The following is a 21,305-nucleotide window of genomic DNA, read 5'->3' as shown; positions in this document are numbered from 1 at the left end:
GCAGCACGTTCATAGTTGGCAGGAGTTTTAGCGCAGCTCGGCTTCCACCTCATTTTGTGTGCGTGTTGTCTCTCTCTCTCTCTCTTTCTTTCTCACTTTCTCTCTCTCTCTCTCTCTCTCTCTCTCTCGGCTATCTGTACATAGTCAAGGATTTTCTTAGTTTCGGATTAGTGTGGTTCAGTATTCAGCCATTGTGTATTCTCTGTTTAGGGCCAAATAGCATTCAAGTTTGTTCTGGTTTTTGGTTTAATTCTTTCCAATGTGTCAAGTAATTCTCTTTTTGTTTTCTTATAATCTGGTTTGGTCTCTCTCCCCCCTGCCCCTCACTCGGTTCCAGAGTTCAGTAACAGATTCAGATGGAACAGTGTCCCCTACTCTCTCCCCAGAAGTGGGGTACTAAAATAGCCCTGGGCTGCGGTTCCCAGAGGCATCGTACCGCTACGTTCATCGTAGCGCTACGCTGAACGCCGTAGCTTACGATGAACGCAGCGCTACGATGCCTCTGGGAAACGCGGCCCAGGTCAGCTGCCGTCCTGCTGGCGAGGCTATGGATAAGCTGCTAATTTCTTCCCACAGTAGTGCTACAGTAGGAGGGCATGATCTATCCTGATGGGAGGGGCCAGGGAGTTCAGTGAGAGAGTGTGTGTGTGTGTGTGTGTGTGTGTGTGTGTGTGTGGCGCGCACCCTTTCGCCTGACATAATCATGTAAAAGTTGGCTGCCATCTTGGCCTAGCCCTAACCACGCCTAGCGCTGACCCTACGACCTGCATAAGCCTATTCTCTCTACACCTACGCCCACCCGCTAAGCCCGGCGCCGTGGGTGGTTAAGTCTTTACCTCTACCCCCCCTTTCCTCTGCTCTACTCACCTCTCTCTTAGCTAGTCTACAACCCCACTAGCCTGTAGCCTAGCCTAGCCTAGCCTAGCCTACAGGTAGCCTAGCCCTAACCCAGCCTGACCTGCCCCTCTTTGGGGTTAGCAGCATATTGGTGAGATGATGGTGTGATTTCTTTTTTCAGAGGTGTTGATGTGATAGCGCCTCTCCAATGACCTGTGTGTGTGTGTGTGTGTGTGTGTGTGTGTGTGTGTGTGTGTGTGTGTGTGTGTGAGAGAGTGTGTGTGTATGTGTGTGTGAGAGAGGTGAGAGTGAGAGTGTATGTGTGAGAGAGGTGAGTGTGTGTGTGTGTGTGTGTGTGTGTGTGTGTGTGTGTGTGTGTGCGCGCGTGTGTGCGTGTGTGCGCCCGAGCATGTGTGTGTGCGCGTGTTTGTGTGTATGTGTGAGACGTGTCTGTGTGTGTGTGTGTGTGTGTGTGTGTGTCTGTGTGTGTGTGTGTGTGTGTGTGCGTGCGTGTGTGCATGGCGTGGATATGTGTGCATGCATATAAGAGATTATGGTATATAATACATGCATCACTGCAAAACCAGACCAGATACAGTAGAAGGAAGCTGTGTCTAGCGATGTCATTGTTAGTTGCTCGCAGCCGATGCAGCATGAATCAGCTGATTTATTTGAGAAAATTCAATGTAACTCAGCCGATTAGAATCGCACAGGAGGGCACCTGCTAGTAGCTAGTAGCTAGCTGGTAGCTAGCTAGCTGACCCATGACCTCTGACGTTTGACCCCTGTGTCACACGGATGGTGTTTGTGTACGGTGGTCGCGTACTGCTAGTTCCGCTAGTTAGCTAGTTCCGCTAGTTCCGCTAGCTAGTTCCACTAGTTGATTTTTCTCGAATAAATCGGCTGATTAATGCTGTATTGGGTGTTCCATCTCATCACCGACTTCTCCCTTCTCCCTCTCTCCTCCCTTCTCCTCTCTCCTCCCTTCATCTCTCTCCTCCCTTCATCTCTCTCCTCCCTTCTCCTCTCTCCTCCCTTCTCCTCCTCCCTTCTCCCTCTCTCCTCCCTTCTCCTCTCTCCTCCCTTCTCCCTCTCTCCTCCCTCTCTCCTGTCCCTCCTCCTGGCCCGTCTCTGACATGCAGGTGAGGCCGTGAGCGAGCGAGGGGGCGTGCGAGAGAGAGAGAGAGGCAGCGAAGGAGAGAGCAGCCATGGAGCAGCAGAGACAGCGGTCTCTCTCCACCTCAGGAGAGACGCTCTACCAGGTGCTGGGGGTCGACAAGAACGCCACGCCTGAGGACATCAAGAAGTGCTACAGGTACGAGATGATACCACTTTACACTGACTGCACTATGACTGGAGGGACCGATACTACACTATACCAACCACGCTATATTATACTTAAGCAATAAACCACGAGAGGCCGTGTGTTATAGTGATTTTATAACAGCTAGGGGGCGTTGTTAGGCATGACGCGAAGCGGATGTTGTTATAAAATCACTATAACACACGGCCTCGAGTGGTTTATTGCTTTTATACAACGGTTACTACAGCAATTAGTGTAAAATAAACACACAGCAATGTAAAATATTAACATTTATTCAAAACGAAGCATCATTCCCTCAATTCCGCCGAGCAAAATAGTTCCCCTAACAAATGGGTTGCCAAGCAACAACAACAACTACATTGCATTGGATCAAATGGGAGGCACATTAATACTGAAAATGGAATGATATGCGGTCCCAGGTGTGTGTTACAAAGTATTTGAACACGGCTTCCAGCCAATCAGAATCAAGAACCAGAACTAACCGTTGTATAATACAGTATTACTAACTATGCAAGTACAGGGACAGTCCGATACTACAGTAACACTAGTGCTACCGGTACAAGATCACTACTGTTAGCACACTACACTGCAGTATAGTATTACTACCTCAGGAGTGGCCTATCACCACCATGTAGAGGAAATACTGCTACAAGATGCATTACTAGGGGTAAAACACAGGACCAGAAGCAGGATGAAGGCAGAAAGTGATCGTCTGGACAAGAGAGAAGACAGAGACAGGATTTGTTTGGACAAGAGATAAGACAGAGACAGGATTTGTCTGGATTAGAGAGAAGACAGAGACAGGATTTGTTTGGATAAGAGAGAAGACAGAGACAGGATTTGTGCACTCCTATTGGATGGAGAGAATGAATGTGTTCATGGGGAGGGAATTCCCATTCTCTGGGCCCTCACTGCCCTGGCTTCCTGTCATACTGTCATCCTCCACCAGGGGGTGCCAGAGAGCTGTGGCTCCCTACACTGGAACATGAAATGGATAGCTGTCGTTTATGTTATTTTTGTAAGTTTTAAACTTTAGACTGTTGTTGTTGTTGTGCCACCATCAGGACTATTGGCCCACAATGCCAGTCGGGAACGTTGGGCGTAGGACTGGACCTATGTGCAAAGTTTGGTGATTTTTCATGCATGGGAAGTCAGACTTCCTAGGAAGATTCTGAATATTGACAAATACAAGATGGTAAATGGTGAATGGACTGCACTTATATAGTGCTTTTCCACCTTAGCGGCACTCAAAGCGCTTTACAATGGCCTCTCATTCACCCATTCACACACACATTCACACACCAATGGAGGCAGCTGCCATGCAAGGTGCTAACCTGCTCACTGGGAGCAATTTTGGGGTTAGGTGTCTTGCTCAAGGACACTTCGACATGTGGACAGTCGGAGCTGGGATTCGAACCGCTGACCCTTCGATCATTGAACGACCCGCTCTACCAACTGAGCTACAGCCGCCCCTGTAGAGGGTTCTGTTCCCCTAACTAGGTGCCGCTTTGAACCTGTGCTCACTCGAAAACAGAAGACATGTTGTGTTCTTCTCATTTCGAGTAACACCATATCAAAATGAATAGTTCCTATTTGGTGGGGGAGGGTCAATCTTTTTTTTTTCAATATCTCGGGGAGGGTCAAAGAAAATTAGATTTCTGTCAAACGGAGGGTCATGCATACATTTTGAACGGTCCCTTAGCTGTGTGTCTCGGAACGATGAAGAGGATCGAATTCAATTAATTCTGGCTACGTTTCTAATTCTGAATCAGACTCGGATCGGATTGAGGTTCCGATTCCGGTTCTGGGATTCTGATTCCCGATTCTCTCTCCGCCAGGAAAATGGCTCTGAAGTTCCACCCCGACAAGAACCCAGACAACCCAGACGCCGCGGACAAGTTCAAGGAGATCAACAACGCCAACGCCATCCTGTCAGACTGCACCAAGAGGAACATCTACGACAAGTACGGGTCGCTGGGCCTCTACGTGGCCGAACAGTTCGGAGAGGACAACGTCAACACCTACTTCGTCCTCTCCTCCTGGTGGGCCAAGGTGAGAGGGATGAAGGGAGGTTTGGGAGAGGGAGGGATGGAGAGAGAGAGAGGGATGAAGGGAGGTTTGGGAGAGATGGAGGGATGAAGGGATGGAGAGAGAGAGAGGGATGAAGGGATGTTTGGGAGAGGGAGGGATGGAGAGAGAGGGAGGGATGAAGGGAGGTTTGGGAGAGATGGAGGGATGGAGAGAGAGAGAGGGATGAAGGGATGTTTGGGAGAGGGAGGGATGGAGAGAGAGAGAGAGGGATGAAGGGATGTTTGGGAGAGGGAGGGATGGAGAGAGAGAGAGGGATGAAGGGATGTTTGGGAGAGAGGGATGGAGAGAGAGAGGGATGAAAGGATGACTCGAGAAGCACGCTACATTTATCTCGCATACTAAACATGTTTTCGTGGAGTAGTATGTACTAAATAGCATGTAGCAGGCGAGTTGCAGTATGTACTATATAGTATGTAGCATGTAGTATGGTACATTCGGACACGGCCACAGCATTAGGGTAAGATGTGGTTGGGGTATCTCACCATGTGTGTTCATCATAGACACTGTCACCTGACCTCCCCTCTTCCCATATGCGTGCGCGTGTATGTGCGTGTGTGTGTGCGTGCGTGCGTGCGTGCGTGTGTGCGTGCGTGTGGTGTGTGTGTGTGTGTGTGTCCTCCCCCCAGGCCCTGTTCGTCTTCTGCGGCGTGGCTACAGGCTGTTACTTCTGCTGCTGCCTGTGCTGCTGCTGTAACTGCTGCTGTGGGAAGTGCAAACCCCGACCGCCCATGGAGCCGGAGCCCGAGTTCTACGTCTCCCCAGAGGACCTGGAGGCCCAGATGACCTCCGACGAGAGAGGTACGCCCTGCTCCTGGCTGTCAATCAATCAACCAATCAATCAATCAATCAATCAATCAACCAATCAACCAATCAAGCAAGCAATCAGTAAATCAATCAACCAATCAATTAATCAATCAACCAATCAGTTAATAAACCAAACTTAATTGAAATGTCAATCATCTACAGGAAAGTGAATGCATTGCATTTTTGTATTGTCATTGTACTGATCTGTGTTTGGGAACTACAGTACACTTTGTCACTGTGTGTGTGTGTGTGTGTGTGTGTGTGTGTGTGTGTGTGTGTGCGCGTGTGTGTGTTTTGCCCCAGATGGCGGTGAGCCCATCATGATGCAGCCGTCCTCGGCCACGGAGACCACCCAGCTGACCACAGACGGCCACCACTCCAGCTACAAGACCGACGCCTACTAGACACGCACGCACACACACACACACATACACACACTCCACCCCGACCCTGGCCAAAACCCTTCCCGACCCGCGCCATACTGCTTCCGTTCTCCACCATACAGTTAGACACACACACACACACACACACACACACACACACACACACCCTACTCCCCTACCCAGCCTCTCTATCAGTGTACCTCTCCATCTAGTTGACAGACCCCCCCCCCACTTTCAGCCCAACCTCACCTCCACCCCTGACCCCCCTCGCACGCCCCTTATCACACCCCCCCACTCTCCTCTCACACACCCAAACCCCCGGCCTCCCCACACGCCCCCGCGCCCCTCTATCAGAGGAGGAAGAGGAGAAGACGAGGGAGGAGGAGTAGAGAGGTAAAGAGCAGAAGTGTAAAGGGAGAAGGTATGCCCAAAACCCGGAGAGCAGAGACAGGAGCGCGAACGCAAACCGGACGTGGTTTCAACCCCACGGCAACGTTTCACCAGAGAGAGAGAGAGAGAGAGAGAGAGAGAGAGAGAGAGAGAGAGAGAGAGACTGAGAGAGACTGAGAGAGAGAGAGAGAGAGAGAGAGAGAGAGAGAGAGGTCTGCGTTGCAGGCATGGAAGGGTCATAATTCAATAGCGTTAAATGTGTCGTTAGCCCCGTACACATGTACAGTAGACATTTGCATTACATACATGTACTGTATGTCTGAGACGCATCATGAGCACTGATTCACCTTGTCCCTGCTTATTTGAAGGCTTGTAGACCATGGAGTCGATATCACTGGCTTAAACACACACACACACACACACACCTATACACTGCCAAGCAGTCAGCACCCCGGCCGCCGTTCTCCAGAAACATCTCACCCGTGTCATCGTTCGATTCGAAACATTCCTTTTCCTTTAGACGATCGTGAGCGGCCATCGCAGACCTTCCAGTCTCCTCGCCAGACGTAGGGGCTAGCCGGGGTCACTCCGGCCGTGGCCGCAGATGGAGGGAGGGAGGGGGGGGGGGGGGGGGGGCGGGGGGGTGAGCAGACCCGGTAGGTCAGGAGCGGGGGGGGGATAGGGGGGGAAGGGTGTTTACGCTGTGCATGTGTGAACATGGGGCTAGCCTGCGTCAGTGCAGCAGCAGACACGGAAAATCCTGGAGGAGTCCAGGCCCATGTTGAAGCAGTCTCACGTTTCATCAGCAGATGGTGTCTAAATAACCCCCCCCTCTCCAGTACTCTCTCCCCTGTATGAGTAGACACCGAGAGCCCTGGAGCTCCAGGCCATGTACTACTATATAGCTAGCTAGCTAGCCGGAGTGAGGCACATACTGTGTGTGGTAGGCTGTGGTAAGACTGGACTTCTGTGGGGGGGTTGTTCCAGAAAAGCGGGTTTAACAAACGCTGAGCCCAAACCTGAACTCTTTGAGTTGACGAACCCTGAGATGGGGGAACTCTGAATGTTCCTGTTCCAGAACAGCTAATCTAGGCTGGTTCAATCAGCTCTTGAGTGTGTTCAGTCTGAGATGAGCGTGCGCATGAGGACTACTACATAACGTTTAGAGGAATTTGACTGGAACATTGACAAGTTGGCGGGTTATAACAACAAGGTTATTGGTTGACCTTGCTCTTGCATTGCTGACGTAAGCACTCGGGAGATTTTGTTTTACAGGAAGAAAAAAAATCATAGGATTTGATATAAGACTACAACGAAATGGAAATTGTGAAAGATATTTGGCATATATTGTTAAATAGGTACACTGACCAAGGATGTGATCCGAAATCGAAAAAAAGTACATTTTTGATTTCAGTGAGCAGGTTATGCTGACTCATAGTCTCTCCTCCAGACTGATGCAGAGTTTAAGTTGGAACAGAAAACTTGTTTCCCTCATCTCAGCGTTAACAAACAAACAGTTTTCACCAAACCCGCTTTCTGGAACCCCCCCCCTGTACTGCTCTTCGTTGTTGTTTGTTTAGGTCATTGTTTGTTTGTTTCACTGAATATAAGTGAGGGACTGCATAAGACATGAGCACACAGTAGCTACAGCTATCTCCATGTCTTTATTCTCCTCTCCCCTGTCCCTCTAGAGCCACCATCCTTCTTCTGCCCAGTATGGGTTTATTCTGGAATAAAGCATTTGTTTTGTTTAAGATAAGAAAGACTTAACATATCTGTGAGTGAGTGAACAGTGAGGGTTCTAAGTTCAGTGTTGGTGTAATATGTGCTCAAAAGTTGACCTCTCTCTCTCTATTCTACTGTACAAAATACATGTCTCCAGAGGGCATCCATACATAGACGATTGAGTTGTTTTTCTTTTTTAGTTTTTCATCCTGTGTAAGAACGTAAGATGATGTAAATGTCGTGAATAGCATACGTTTAGATATTACAGTGTTGTATATTTGAGTTTTACCACCGAAAAGTGTTGATTTTCATTGTTCTTTTTTTCTTCAGTAGATGATTATTTTCGTTTTCTTATTTATGTTTGTTGGAGATGCGGGAGGATTTTGAAGATGCCCAAAGTCAAGATTTTATTTTATGCCCGTGATTTCAGCTCCGTAGTCAAACTGCCAATTAAATATCGCACTAGTTTACAGCAATCAAACGATGAAATGGTTATGCATGCAGCTATCCTATTAGCACACGCTGCCTAACTCCCTCTCTAGCTCCAAGTCTCACCCAGCACAACTAACAGCTGGTCATAATGTTAGGATAGACACAGGGAGGCCATTTCCTGGATACAGACACAGTTTAAAGTGATTATAATCCTAGTCTAGCAATAGAGATTATCCATTGAAAGTGTCTGTTAGTCTAGGACAATGATGGGAGTAACCAAACATTCACTTTAAACTATCACTCACCCTTGTCAGAAAGTGCAGACTTTCGTTTGGCTTTCTTCCACTGATTTCTGAGGGGACCCTAATCAGTCAAGTCGGTTTTAATTGGTTTTAAGATTATTATTATTATTATTTTTATTTTTTTTATCAAACACTACCCACTCTCGCTTTATTTGGTTATGCAATGTGACCACAGCCAATGACAGGCCACTTGTGAATCCTAAGTCCCGCCCCCGTTGCTATCTTTGTCTGGAGAGAATGCAACGTGTATACAGAACCACACTGCATCACGAAAAACACTTTAACAAACCAACAAGAAATGTTAGTGTGAAGAATATCGGGATACAATAATATGATAAAGCATTATTTTATTTATTTTATTTTTGTTATATTTTTAATAAATGACTATAGTTCGTTATAAATAGTATGTAATTAGATGTGACTGTTGGAAGTAACGAAGAGATGAGCCGTTGACTCACGGTTGCCGTAGCTACACAGGTGACGCGTTTGTGTTTTAGCATGGTTCTACCGACTGTGTCATGGTGAACAGACATGGGTTGTTTGTCCTGTTGTAAAATAAATGTTTCTGATGCTCAGCCTGGTCTCACCCTGGTCTCATTTCAAACACCTGCTCATTTACTCACAGAGCACTGAGCTCTGATTGGCCGTGATGTACTGGGTCTGTGATGTTGATGGAGAGGCCTTTTGAGACAGCCATTAAGGTACAGTACACACACACTCACACAAATACTGTCTCTCTCTCTCACACACAAACACTCTCTCACATACACACACATGCTGTGTGATAACACACTTGATTAGATAGATTTTTCAGGTGAATTCTGGTGAATACTTCCCCAGGTCTCCATAGACGGTAGCAGGTGTGTGTGTGTGTGTGTGTGTGTGTGGGGGGGGGGGGTAAAGTAGAAGAGCTCTGGCCTGGCATCATGATCTGCCTGCATACCAGCCTGGTTCCTGATATGGCAGGGGCCAGGGGGGCAGCTCCTGAGAGGAACCTGACACCCCCACTAGAACACCGTGACCCCTCCTCCCCTTCCTTATGCGAGGCGGAGGACTGTGAGAGCTGCAGAGCGCTGGCCAGACCAATGTCCTCTAGAGGTACTTGGAAGAGGGGGATGAATGAAAAGGAGAGGAGCGAGAGTGAATAGAGAGAGAGAGAGCAAGCGAAGGAGGGGGGGTTGTGAGAGAGAGAGAGAGAGAGAGAGAGTGAAGGAGGGGGGTGTTTGGAGAGAGAGAGAGAGAGAGAAGACAAGAAGTACGGAGTGAGAGAAACTAACCCGTCTCCTGACCTGAGTTTCGGAGGAGCCATTCTGGGAACACACACCCTTGTCCTGTGAGCGCGGGGTGTTGCGTAGCGAGCTCTACTACTAGAAGCTCAGGAAGGCAAGCCGGGAGATCAACCCACTGACTTTCCCCACCAACGCATCAGACTGACCGATCCACTGACCGGCGGCGAGGCAGACGGCTAGACAGGCAAGAGCCAGACGAGCAAAACACGGACACACAGCTCAACCGGTGGACAGATCGACGTCCGGACCTCCGGTCAGCCAGGCTGTGGAGGACCATGTCCGTTCCCCTAGAGTTGAGCTCCTTGCTGAGGGACCAGCAGGCCCTGGACACCCTGGAGAAGCAGCTGATCTGCCCCATCTGCCTGGAGGTGTTCACCAAGCCCGTGGTCATCCTACCCTGCCAGCACAACCTCTGCCGCAAATGTGCCAACGAACTCTACCAGGTGAGCTCGCCCGGGGCCAGGTGTGTGTGTGTGTGTGTGTGTGTGTGTGTGTGTACCTCCCTGGAACACCTGCTCCTCTCGTACCTCCCTGGAACCCCTGCTCCTCTCGTGTGTGTGTGTGTGTGCGTGTGTGTGTGTGTGTGTAAAGCTCTATCTGCAAACAGATCATCTATTCTACATTATGTTATCGAAGGACTATTCGATGTGTTGGATGTGTGTATGATTCCGTACTTGTTTTTATATGACTCGGTAATGACTCATCATTTTTCATGGCAGTGTGTATCTCACTTTGTTTTGCCGTCTCATTGAGAGTGAGTGGTCTGAGTCTGGCTCCTGTCCCAAAGTAGGAGAATTACTCAAGCATGGGATTCAGAGAAAAGGGGCCTCGTCGTGCGGGCACATACACACACCTTCATCAGTCCACAACACACACACACACACACGCACATCAACATACAAAATATCCCCAACAGGTGTGTGGATTATCAATGTCTAAACTGGGACACAGGGTGGACATCTGGGAGCTTCTATGTGGGGCTTGACCTACATTCACTGTCTTTGTTTGGGTAGATTCACATGACAGGAAAGAGTTAGCAACCAGCCACCGGCGCCCACACTGGGACGACCCCTTCCTGCCTGACTAGCTGGTTGGCTGACGTCCGACGCGCCGGTGGGATTCAGTATAACAGCCACATCGCTGCCAAATGCTCTTAGCCGGACCCATCAAATGACACGCCACATGCGCACACACACACACACACATTCTTGCCCCAGACACACAACAATATGGTGCTTCTTTGGACCTTGATTGCAGAAAGCATAGAGTTGTGTAAGAGTTGTGTGCCTTTCTCCGTGGTCATGCTGAATAAATGAATGAATGAATGAATGAAGGGATTTCAGATGTGTCTAGAGTCTTCTATTCAAATCTCTAGAATCATCTATTGAGTCTGCAGTGTTAGTCTGTGTCCAGAAGGCCGGGCTGCGTAGCTAGCGTTGCCGTGTTGACCTTGTGATGATCATGATCATGGCCGACGGGGTCAGGGTTTCTGTCTCACATGTCAGTCTTCTGCACCACGTCAACACCCACACACACAAGTCCTCACATGCGTCTCAGAGGGCCGGCGTGTTGGGGATGTGTGCAGCTCCAGCCCTCTGATCCTCCAGGTCTAACCCTCCTGCCCCAGACCTCCTGCCCCCAAACCTACACCCCCTCCAGCTCCAGTCCCACCCTACACCCCCCCAAGCCCCTCCAATGCCTCCAGCCCCAGCCCAACCCCTCCAGCCCCAGACCTCCTGCCCCCAAACCTACACCCCCTCCAGCCCCAAACCTACACCCCCTCCAGCCCCAAACCTACACCCCCTCCAGCCCCAAACCTACACCCCCTCCAGCTCCAGTCCAACCCTACAACCCCTCCAGCCCATCCAACCCCTGCCCCAACCCTTCAGCCCCTCCAACCCCTCCAGGCCCAGCCCAACTCCTCCAGGCCCAGCCCAACCCCTCCAGCCCCAGGCCAACCCCCCAACCTCTCCAGCCCCAGCCCAACTCCTCCAGGCCCAGCCCAACCCCTCCAGCCCCAGGCCAACCCCCCAACCTCTCCAGCCCCAGCCCAACCCCTCCAGGCCCAGCCCAACCCCTCCAGCCCCAGGCCAACCCCCCAACCTCTCCAGCCCCAGCCTCAACCCTCCAACCCCAGCTCAACCCTCCAGCCCCTCCAGCCCCAGCCTCAACCCTCCAACCCTAGCCTCAACCCTCCAACCCTCCAACCCCAGCCTCAACCCTCCAACCCCAGCCTCAACCCTCCAGCCCCTTCATCCCCAGCCTCAACCCTCCAGCCCCTTCATCCCCAGCCTCAACCCTCCAGCCCCTCCGGCCCCAGCCCAACCCTCCAACCCGCCCAGTACCAGTAGAACCATGAATCCCCCTCAGACCCAGCAGCAGCTGTAGCTCGTTAAAGAGAACTATTTCAGGACTCTCTCCTCTATCCCTCTTTCATTATCTTATCTCCCTTGTTATCACCACTGCTCTCTCTCTCTCTCTCACTCTCTCTCCGTTCCTGGGGGACAGAAGAAGAAGCGAATGTGAACGCTCCGTCTCTCTCTTATCCATCTATCTCTCTCTCTCTCCCTCCCTCTCTCTCTCTCTCTCTCTCTCTCCCTCTCTCCCTCTCTCTCTCCCCCTCTCTCTCTCTCTCTCGCTCTCTTTAAAGAGCAGCAGGACCTCTGAGGCTTGTTCATGTACCGTAGGCCCATCTCTGCTCTGTCTACAGTATTTATAAGCCCGCCGGGCCTGGGACCGGGAGAGCGAGTGATTGAGAAGGAGAGAAAGAGAGAAGGGCAAGGGGGGTGGGTGGGGGGGCGGGGGTGATGAGGGGGTCAGGGTTCAGTGGAGGGGGGGGGGCGGGCGTTGTTTGGCTAAGACTGGAGTCTGCCCCTAGCAACCAGCCCTAATAGTGATCCATTTCATATCAAGGGAGGTTTGGATTTATCTGAACATCAGAGTAACAGTGATTCATTCTACTGAGTCCAGTGAGGACTGGTCTGCATGTAACAGACTAACAGACTGCTGAGGATACTGAGAGACGGAAATACATAGAAGCTCTATAAATACATTGTACACGCGCAGGAATACGCCCTGTCGAAGAGACACGATGTGTGTGTGAGACTGTGAGAATCATCTTATCCGTTCTGTTTAGGACATTTCTGTCTCCGTGTTCAGCATGTTGGACCCCTTAGTCTGGACCGGTCACCCAGTTGACGTGTGGTGGTTTATAGACTGTGGTGAAAACTGTTCTGGAACCTTCTATGGAGAGCAGACCGTGAGCAGACTGTGTGTTGTCCACCTGGCGTTACAGGAAGTGATGTCACACGGGACTCCATGCTGAGTAAGAGGTTGTAGCCGTCTCTGTTTCAGACGCGCAGCAACATGGTGGGCCGTTTCCGCTGCCCCTCCTGCCGACAGGAAGTGGTGCTGGATCGCCACGGCGTCTACGGCCTACAGCGCAACCTGCTGGTGGAGAATATTATAGATGTGTACAAGCAGGAGGCCACCAGGTGAGAGTGGGAGGGAGGGTGAGGGGAGGGGGAAGGATTTAGGACAGAAGAGGGGTAGGGAAGTATACTTTGTGATGGTATACAGACTGATATATTAGTGCATTAAAGGAGTATCCAACCTAAGATCAAATGATTAAGGCTATGACCTCTTTCACTAACGCCATCTACCTCCCCTTCCATAATTCTCCCGCTCGTTGTGGCTGAAGCTTCCGGCCGCCTCCCAAATCCTCCAAAGGTCACATGACCTGCGAGGAGCACGAGGACGAGAGGGTGAACATCTTCTGCCTGAGCTGCCAGGTGCCGACCTGCTCGCTCTGCAAGGTGTTCGGCGCCCACAGCTCCTGCCAGGTGGCGCCGCTCCCTGAGGTCTACCAGCAGCAGAAGGTGGGCGCACACTGATGACATCATAGGATGAAGGATCTGTATACAGGTCTAAAGCTGTGTTTGGAGTCGCTCCCTCGTTCCCTCACTCCCTATTCCCTATATGAGGTTCACCATGTAGTGAACTACCTAGGGAACGGAGAAAATGTAGGGTACATGCACTGTTCCCTGGAAATCAAGGTGAATTGTGGGTAATAAATAGTGGACTATATAGGGAACGAAAAGTCCGTGGAGAATTCGGACACTACAAACAAAATGGCTGACGCCCTATATAGTGCACTATATAGTGAATAGGCAGCGATTCCGAACACAGCTTAAGTCTGGTTCCTGCATGTGGAGTCGCCACCATATATTATGAGAATAAATATATTGAGCTGATGGTTTATCCAAAGTCTGTGTTTATTTACATTGTTGTCTACAGGCTGAGCTGAGCGATGGGATTGGCTCGTTGGTAACCGTGAACAACCGTGTCCAGGCGTTCATCAGCGAGCTGGAGGACACCTGCCGGAAAATCGAGGTCTATCTGCTGTTATACTTCCTGTGGCAACAGTAGTATCTTGTAGTGCCCCCCCCTCCCCCTCCCACCTTGAAAAAGATAAATTAAACATAAATAAATAAATAAATAGAATAAATACATCTACCTCAGTATCTTTTCACAGACATTTTTCAACAAGAGTTTGGGTGTCTCTCCCCCCTCCTGTTTCTCCCCCTCCTCAGGAGAACTGTAAAAGTCAGAAGCAGACTCTGTGTGAGAAGTTTGACCGCATGTCCGCCATCTTGGAGGAGAGGCGTAAGATCATGACACAGCAGATCAGCTACGAGCAGGAAGATAAAACGGGGCGTGCCCAGGCGCTGGTGCGCTCCCACGCGGAGAACGTGGAGGCCAACGCCAAACTGGTAGAGACCGCCCTTCACACCATGGAGGAGCCCGAGATGGCTGTTTTCATCCAGGTAAGATGGCTGCCGTAGGATGGGTGTGATGGCTGCCTTAGGATGGGTAGAGGACAAAATAAAACAAATGTTTGGGCAAAACCATAAGAAACATGACATGTTGTAATAAATCTCTCTCTTTCTCTCTCTCTTAGAGTTCCAGAGGACTGATAGAGAAGTGAGTAGACTTTAAAGAGGGATTTTACCTTTTAAACAGCTCATAACATGATATATTCCTGTCACCATATCCCTTTAACCCTTTTAACCCTGAAAATACAGTGACAACATTTCAAATATTAATTGGATTTTCCCTATAATACTAGAAAGCGCTGTTTCTCAGCCTTCAGCAAGTGTTGGAGTGAGGATTTTTTTTGATTTGTTAGATATTTTCTTTAATAGTATTAAATATTTGTTAGATTTTTTTTATTTTTTTATTTTTTTTTGTTGCCGGTGACGTGGTCGTATTAAAAGGGTTAATGAACCTCTCCCTCCCTCCGTTCCTCTCGTCCTCCCTCTCCCAGGGTTCTGGAGGCCACCAGGTCCGTTAAGATGGAGACTGTGGAGCCAGCCTGCGAGAACATGAGCCACTACAAGGTGGACTTCAACGCTGAGGAGAGGGCTCTCTACCAGCTGGACTTCATCAAAGGTAGAGGGAGAATACAGGCTTCATGGCGTCTGTTAGGGTGGCGCGCTGCCTCAGTAATGCCTTCAGTGACTCCTAGACCTAGATTGTTACATTATATCTCTAGTATACGTCTATAGTCTAGTCTATAGATATATAATAAAGTCTCCGCGCATCTATCAGGCACTGTATTGTTGCCCACTTACAGTACCTATCCCCTTACATGCCACATAAACAGTCCTGGGTCACACTTTACAATAAGAATATATAAGAATAATAAAAAACATTACTTAACTGTTAACTAATGCTTATTTAGGGTTCGGTTAGGTTAATAATGTTAATTAATACCTTAGTTAAGGTTAGGGTTAGGGCTAAGTGAGTTAACCTTAGTTAACATAAATAACATTAGTAAATGGTTAATAGAGACATTAGTTAACTGTTACTTAATACTTAATAATGCATTAACTAATACTTATTAATGTACCCTTATTGTAACGTGTTACCCAGTCGTGTCATAGCCTGCACTCTAAGTTTACATGAACGCTTTTGCATTTATTTTGATTTGAATGTTTGCGTCCTACTTTTTGTCTTTGTATCAAATGTTCTCTCTGTCTGTAACTTTAACCTGTATAAATAAATAGATAAAGGTTATAAATAAATAATAAATAAAGGTTAAATAAAATATAAATTGTTACAGTGAGCAATGAAGTTCTGTGAAAGTCTGTACAGCTACAACTATGCTCAGAAAATATAACCTAGTGAGAAAAAGATAAAAGTGAAAGAAGTAATTAAAGTAAAAGTACTGAAAGAAGTAATAAAAATTTTAAGTTATCACTGTTGTTCCCTGTAGTTGAGGAGGAAGTTCCAGAGGAACCAGAGCCAGAACCGGAGATAGAACATGTGGAACCCATCGTAGTGGAACCCGATCCAGTTCCAGAATTGGTTGTGGAACCAGTATCTGTTGAAGAACCAGAACCAGCAGCAGAACCAGAACCAGAACCAGAACCAGAAACAGAAGCAGAAGCAGAAGCAGAAGCAGAAGCAGAACCAGAACCAGAACCAGAACCAGAAGTAGAACCAGAACCAGTGCCGGTGTGGGTCTCAGTGTCCAGCCTGAGGAAGGAGGAGAAGCAGGAGCGTCTGAAGGACCCGGGAGCTGAGCTGAGGGAGGAGGAGGAGGTGGAAGAGGAGGTGGAGGTGGAGGTGGAGGTGGAGGAGGAGGCGGAGGTGGAGGAGGAGAAGGAGAAGGAGGAGGTCAGAGGTCAGGCAGAAGGGTGTGCCGCCGACGTCCAGAAGGAGGAGCTGTGTGACGGTGACGCGTTGACCACACAGCAGGTAGGTTACAGTACCAGTATTATTATTATTATTATTATATTATTATAATTATTACCAAATGCAGAATCCATCACAAATGTAGCAGGAATCTGTCCTGTTGAAGTACTGTACTTGTTGCTTCTAGCGTTCTCTTGTTTTCCCGCCCATTGTCTTTGGAGAGACAGCGAGCGCCAAGGGACAGTTTGGTAAACATCTTCTCGTGTCAAGGCCTGGGTCGAACATGTATTTTAAATATAATTAAAATACTTGAAGTGCACTTGTTCAATTGATCTTGTTTTCCACACAGAATTTCCTCTCTTAGTGTTACGCTGCTTGTTTAAGATAAGCCACCAGTCATCAAGTGCACCTAAAGTATTTTGATTATTTGAAATGCATACCGTGTTTGACCCGTGTCTCCCTCTGTCAGGCTGAGTCAGAGTGGTGGCAGCAGGGTGAGCCTGATTCAGGTGCGTGGGCAGCCCAGGAGATGCTGCTGGGCGGAGCCAGGGAAGAGGACACCATGTTTTACCCCAGCTGGTACACACCCAGCCGTCGGCCCAGAGTCAGCCCAGGCCTGGCTGTCGACAGTGAGGCCCTGGAGGGGCCAGATAACATCCCCCAGCTAGCCAGGGAACCACAGAACCAGCCGCAGTCACAGTCTCAACCCCAGCCCCGGCCTCATCCCCAACCCCAGCCTCATCCCCAACCCCAGCCTCATCCCCAACCCCAGCCCCCGTCTCTACCCCAAGCACCTCCCCTCTGCTTGGGAGATAGCTCAACCCCTCTTCCCCCAGACGACCAGAGCGGAGAGTTAGCGGGAGTTTGGGACCCTGTGGCCGTGGGGGACCCCCGGGGGGGTGAGTCCCAGGCCGGGTCAGAGGACGGTGACCCCACGCCGGGGCAGGGCGTCGCCCAGGCCGGGGAGGGCAGCGCGCCCCCCACACCCCAGCAGGTCAGTTGAACCCAGACAGGTCATCATCACAGCCTCCATCGCCATCCACGCAGCCGGGCCGACGATGCGCCGGCCCCATCCGCCCGCGTGTCCTCGTCATCGTCACGCCACCGCGTCACCGCTGTCCCACCTCGCTCAGTCATCCTTTTTCTCTGTGTCACTGCTGTCACTGTCTGTCACCGGGAGGAAGGGTCCTCTTTGCCAAGTCTCAACAAGCGCCTGATTCTGTAGAAAATATAGGATTTATGTCTGTATGATTTCGGTGCGGGAGAGAAAAGACAAGTACAGTATTTCCCCCAAATCAGACACCGATTTGATTCAGTCACAGTCGGTGACGATCTAAGAGCTCCTCACTGGCCCAACAGCCTCCAACACGGGAGGTAATCATCGGGGGGAGGTGTTACCGCCTCTCTTGTTTTGACCCTGGTGATTGGTCCGTCCTTCCCCGCCGTCCGTTTGTCACGGTCGTCCCACGTCTGAGCGCCGTTCTCCCATCACTCCCATCTCTCCCCAGGCCGTCACGCTGTTCTTCTACCTGCTGCTCCTGCTGGTCATCCTGCAGAGGGTCTGGGCTTGTGTCAGCTGCTTCATATGTACATAGCACAGCGGCAAGGCCTCGCTGAGGCCCACTCTCAGGTACTGTGGCCATAGAGATAAACACGATTAATACAGTATCTCGCTACGGTATCAATGCGGTGTTGATCTCTATGGGTTTGTCTGAAGGAATATTGTTGGGCAGATCTGGGTCAAATAATCCTTTCAAAGTTGATTCTGTTTGAGCGTGCAGGGAGTGCTGAGGATGAGGTTTGCTCTTTCAGGGCTCATCCATTGGTATAGTTGCGCAAGGCAAGCTCAATAGAGGGAGTGTTTGAAAGGGTCTAATCTATTATTTGACCTCAGGTCTGAATGTGGCTCAAGGGGTCAGGGGGTAGAGTTCGTAGGTGGAGAGGTTGTGTATAACCTGCATCAGCTGTCCTGTGTTTATCATTGCTCTCATTAATCCCTCTAATGACCTGTTTCCACGTTTTGCCTGAGTGGACTTAAGACAAATGCATGCGGTATTGTGGCAGTTGACTAATTGTGTATAGGTGAGAGATATGAGAGAGATACCAAAAGAGAGGGGAGAGAGATTCATCGCTCGGTTATCAATCTGTCTCCTCCTCTCTCCTCCTCTAGGCTCCGCCCCTCTCAGTGGCAGCCCAGGAGGACAGGGGAGGAGCATTTACACATTCTATTACCCCAGTCTCTAGTGCCCCCTGGTGGATGGGTCTGTAGAGGCAGGCAGGTGGGTGTCAGAAACCAGGCTCAGTGTTTATGGACGTTCCTACCGACTCATGGGTTCATCCAGGCCCCTCGCCCGTAGACCGGGGTGTGACTCAATAGTCCACAGTAGCAGCCTTTCCTCATTTGCTTCCTCTAGTGATTTACCCTTCGACAGAAGAGGTGAACTCTGGTCCATGAGTGGCATTGCTTTTCCTTGACTTTCTTTACATTCAGTAAGTATAAGAAAATAATAAGATACATGAGAAGACATTTACAGTAGAGTATAGATGCTCCCAGGGTTGTTTAATAGAGTTGGCTCAACAAGGTCATGTAATCAGGCAATTCTATTGGGGATAACCAACTTCTGAGATGTTCTCAACTTTTGTTCTCTAATTATTATTATTTTTAATTCTCCAGAATAAAAAAAAAATCACAATTTATTTTTTGCATTTTTATCCCGTTTTACACCTAATTTAGTAGCCCTGACCCTGTGTCCAATTACTCCCTACTAACTGTAGTGCTAGAGGTTTTATCGCGCAACCCCGCTGGTCGGCAATGTGAAGAAGAGAGACAACTCCTCTCACAGCTCGCGACCGGGATGCGAACCCCGGTGCCCGGTGGGCAGCTGCACCGAAGCACGATGCATTGGACCGCTACACCACCACAGACCCCTACATTACATTACAGTCATATAGCAGACGCTTTTATCCAAAGCGACTTACAATAATTGCATTTAACGTAGGAAAAGCCAATGTACTACTACTTGCCAGAACTCACAAGTGCATCCTCTTTCTAAAACAAGTGACTAAGAGCATAATCTAGCGCTGAAGGCAAAGTGCAAGAATAGCAATCTAAAGTACAGTGCAATACAATACAGTACAATACAATAAGTGCTTAGGAGGGAGGATTGTTGTAGTACTTCTTGAAGAGATGAGTTTTGAGCCTGCGACGAAAGATGGGCCCGTGATGTGACCCGTTATGTGATGTGATGTGAGAGAGAGAGAGAGAGAGAGAGAGAGAGAGAGAGAGAGAGAGACAGAGAGAGACAGAGAGAGAGAGAGAGAGAGATTATAGCTTTATCTCTGTTGGAGGGTTAAGGCTTGTGTCATGTTGAGTAGTTTAGATGTTTACTAATGGTTAACTAGGAATAATTAAGAAACGTAGTTCTCATCATCTCATCTTTTCACTGCATGACAAAGCCTGCCATCGTGACTTCTGTCTTGTGTTGTGTGCTCATACGCGTCTCTGTATGCCTCAACTGTTCTCTCTTTAACAAAGTGAACATTTCACTATAGCTCATAATGCCCACATCCTTCTGAACGAGGAAGTTACAGTGAATGAGTAAGCTAGATGGATATCTATGGCACCTTGCATTGAAAACCATCTGCCCATATCTCTATCTCACTCCAGATTGGATGTGGGTTTGGGAGCAGCACACCTGCAGGTCCCTTCCCCCCCAGCCCCCCCAGCGAGACCCCCCCACGTCTCAGCTTCTCCTTCTCCTGGCTCAACGCCCTGTCCAAGAAGAAGAAGTGAGAACAGGTGGAGGCCATGCCCCCCCCCCCCCTCGTCCGGTGGGAGGAGGCAGGCAGGCAGACATGGACCCAGAGCCAGCCCTGGCCTCCTCTCACCCAGTCCCTACACATCTTGTGTAGATTTCAAAGAATGTGCTGTCTTAATAGAGTACTGTAGTAAAGTTTCATTGTGGTACTAAAGATGTATGTAATGGGTTGAGATGACATAGTTTTTTTCTTAACTGTTACTGTATGTGATGATCTGGCCTACTGCACATAAGGCATTTACACACAATATTTTTGAGGTGGGACTCGGACATATTTGCATGATAGTTCCTGCACTTTAATAAAACAGTTATGCCTGTGTGGTCTACAAATGGATTGTCGTATATTTAGAATATTTTTTTATTGAACATGTTTAACCAGTGTCCATGTTTAACCAGTGTCCATCCATCGAGAAGAGAAAAGCAAACATACATGTAGAAGAAGAAGAAGAAGGAAGAAGAAGAAGAAGAAGAAGAAGAAGAAGAAGAAGAAGAAGAAGAAGAAGAAATAATGGGGGGACTTCTTGGAGCTCTGTGGTTAGGCCCCATCCCTGATATGGGACAGTTGAAATTGCTGAACTTCTCACTGAAGACATTGACTGTCTTTAATATAGTTTATTTATGAATGGACACAAAGACAATGTTTGTATGGATTGGCCAGATCCAGCTATGTTCAGCCATGAACACTGGTCTTACTGTCTCACCAGCAAGGTCAATTTAACAGCAATTGTACAGTTTGATAATGCAGGCTTTATCATTTATTTCAGCACTGTAGTAATGTGGTACTTACAGATGGGGGCACTTGGGGGTAGTAGCCTTACACACGGGATCTCAAAGCACCGTCTGTGGCATTCCGCACCACCGCTCGCATGCCCATAGATGGCGCAGTAATACTACTCATTGACCCATTGTACAGTACAGCACAGTGGCATAGTTCTAAGCACTATCACCTCACAGCAATAAGGTCTCCCAGGCCTGACTGTGCAGAGTTTGTATGTTCTCACCGTGTTCGCAAGGGTTTCCTCCCTCCTAAAGAACTCAATACGAAAAACCTGCAGAAGAACAGATGCTCTTCAGTCCGGTCCCTGACCAGAACCTGGACTGGGCACTTGGATTTGGTCCCTGGGTGCCACTGACGAGGCTGCCCACTGCTCCTGGCCGCCCCTGGACGAGGACAGTTTGGATGGGAAAAATGCTGAGAACAATTTACGCCT

General features: G+C 49.1%; 2 protein-coding genes across 2 annotated transcripts; both read left to right on the top strand.

The window, feature by feature from the left end:
* Positions 1-2,045: 2,045 nt before the first annotated feature.
* Positions 2,046-5,774, top strand: LOC311315356 (dnaJ homolog subfamily C member 5-like; the record flags this gene model as incomplete). The annotated part of the gene is made up of 4 exons (XM_084446025.1): positions 2,046-2,152; positions 4,000-4,213; positions 4,879-5,050; positions 5,360-5,774. The coding sequence occupies 4 exons, from the start codon at positions 2,046-2,048 to the stop codon at positions 5,458-5,460; spliced, it is 594 nt and encodes a 197-aa protein (XP_084302151.1). The 3' UTR covers positions 5,461-5,774.
* A 4,078-nt stretch (positions 5,775-9,852) lies between these two features.
* Positions 9,853-20,069, top strand: trim101 (tripartite motif containing 101; the record flags this gene model as incomplete). The annotated part of the gene is made up of 12 exons (XM_084446199.1): positions 9,853-10,020; positions 12,917-13,071; positions 13,278-13,455; positions 13,874-13,969; positions 14,170-14,403; positions 14,538-14,560; positions 14,904-15,028; positions 16,110-16,183; positions 16,746-16,905; positions 17,113-17,270; positions 17,785-17,835; positions 19,944-20,069. 12 exons carry the CDS (start codon positions 9,853-9,855, stop codon positions 20,067-20,069), a joined length of 1,548 nt encoding a protein of 515 aa, XP_084302325.1.
* Between the last annotated feature and the right edge of the window lie 1,236 nt (positions 20,070-21,305).

Source organism: Borostomias antarcticus, assembly GCF_949987555.1.
Source record: "Borostomias antarcticus genome assembly, chromosome: 11".
NCBI lineage: Eukaryota > Metazoa > Chordata > Actinopteri > Stomiiformes > Stomiidae > Borostomias > Borostomias antarcticus.
The sequence above is the reverse complement of the archived record's forward strand: the minus strand, read 5'-3'. Positions and strand labels throughout refer to the sequence as shown.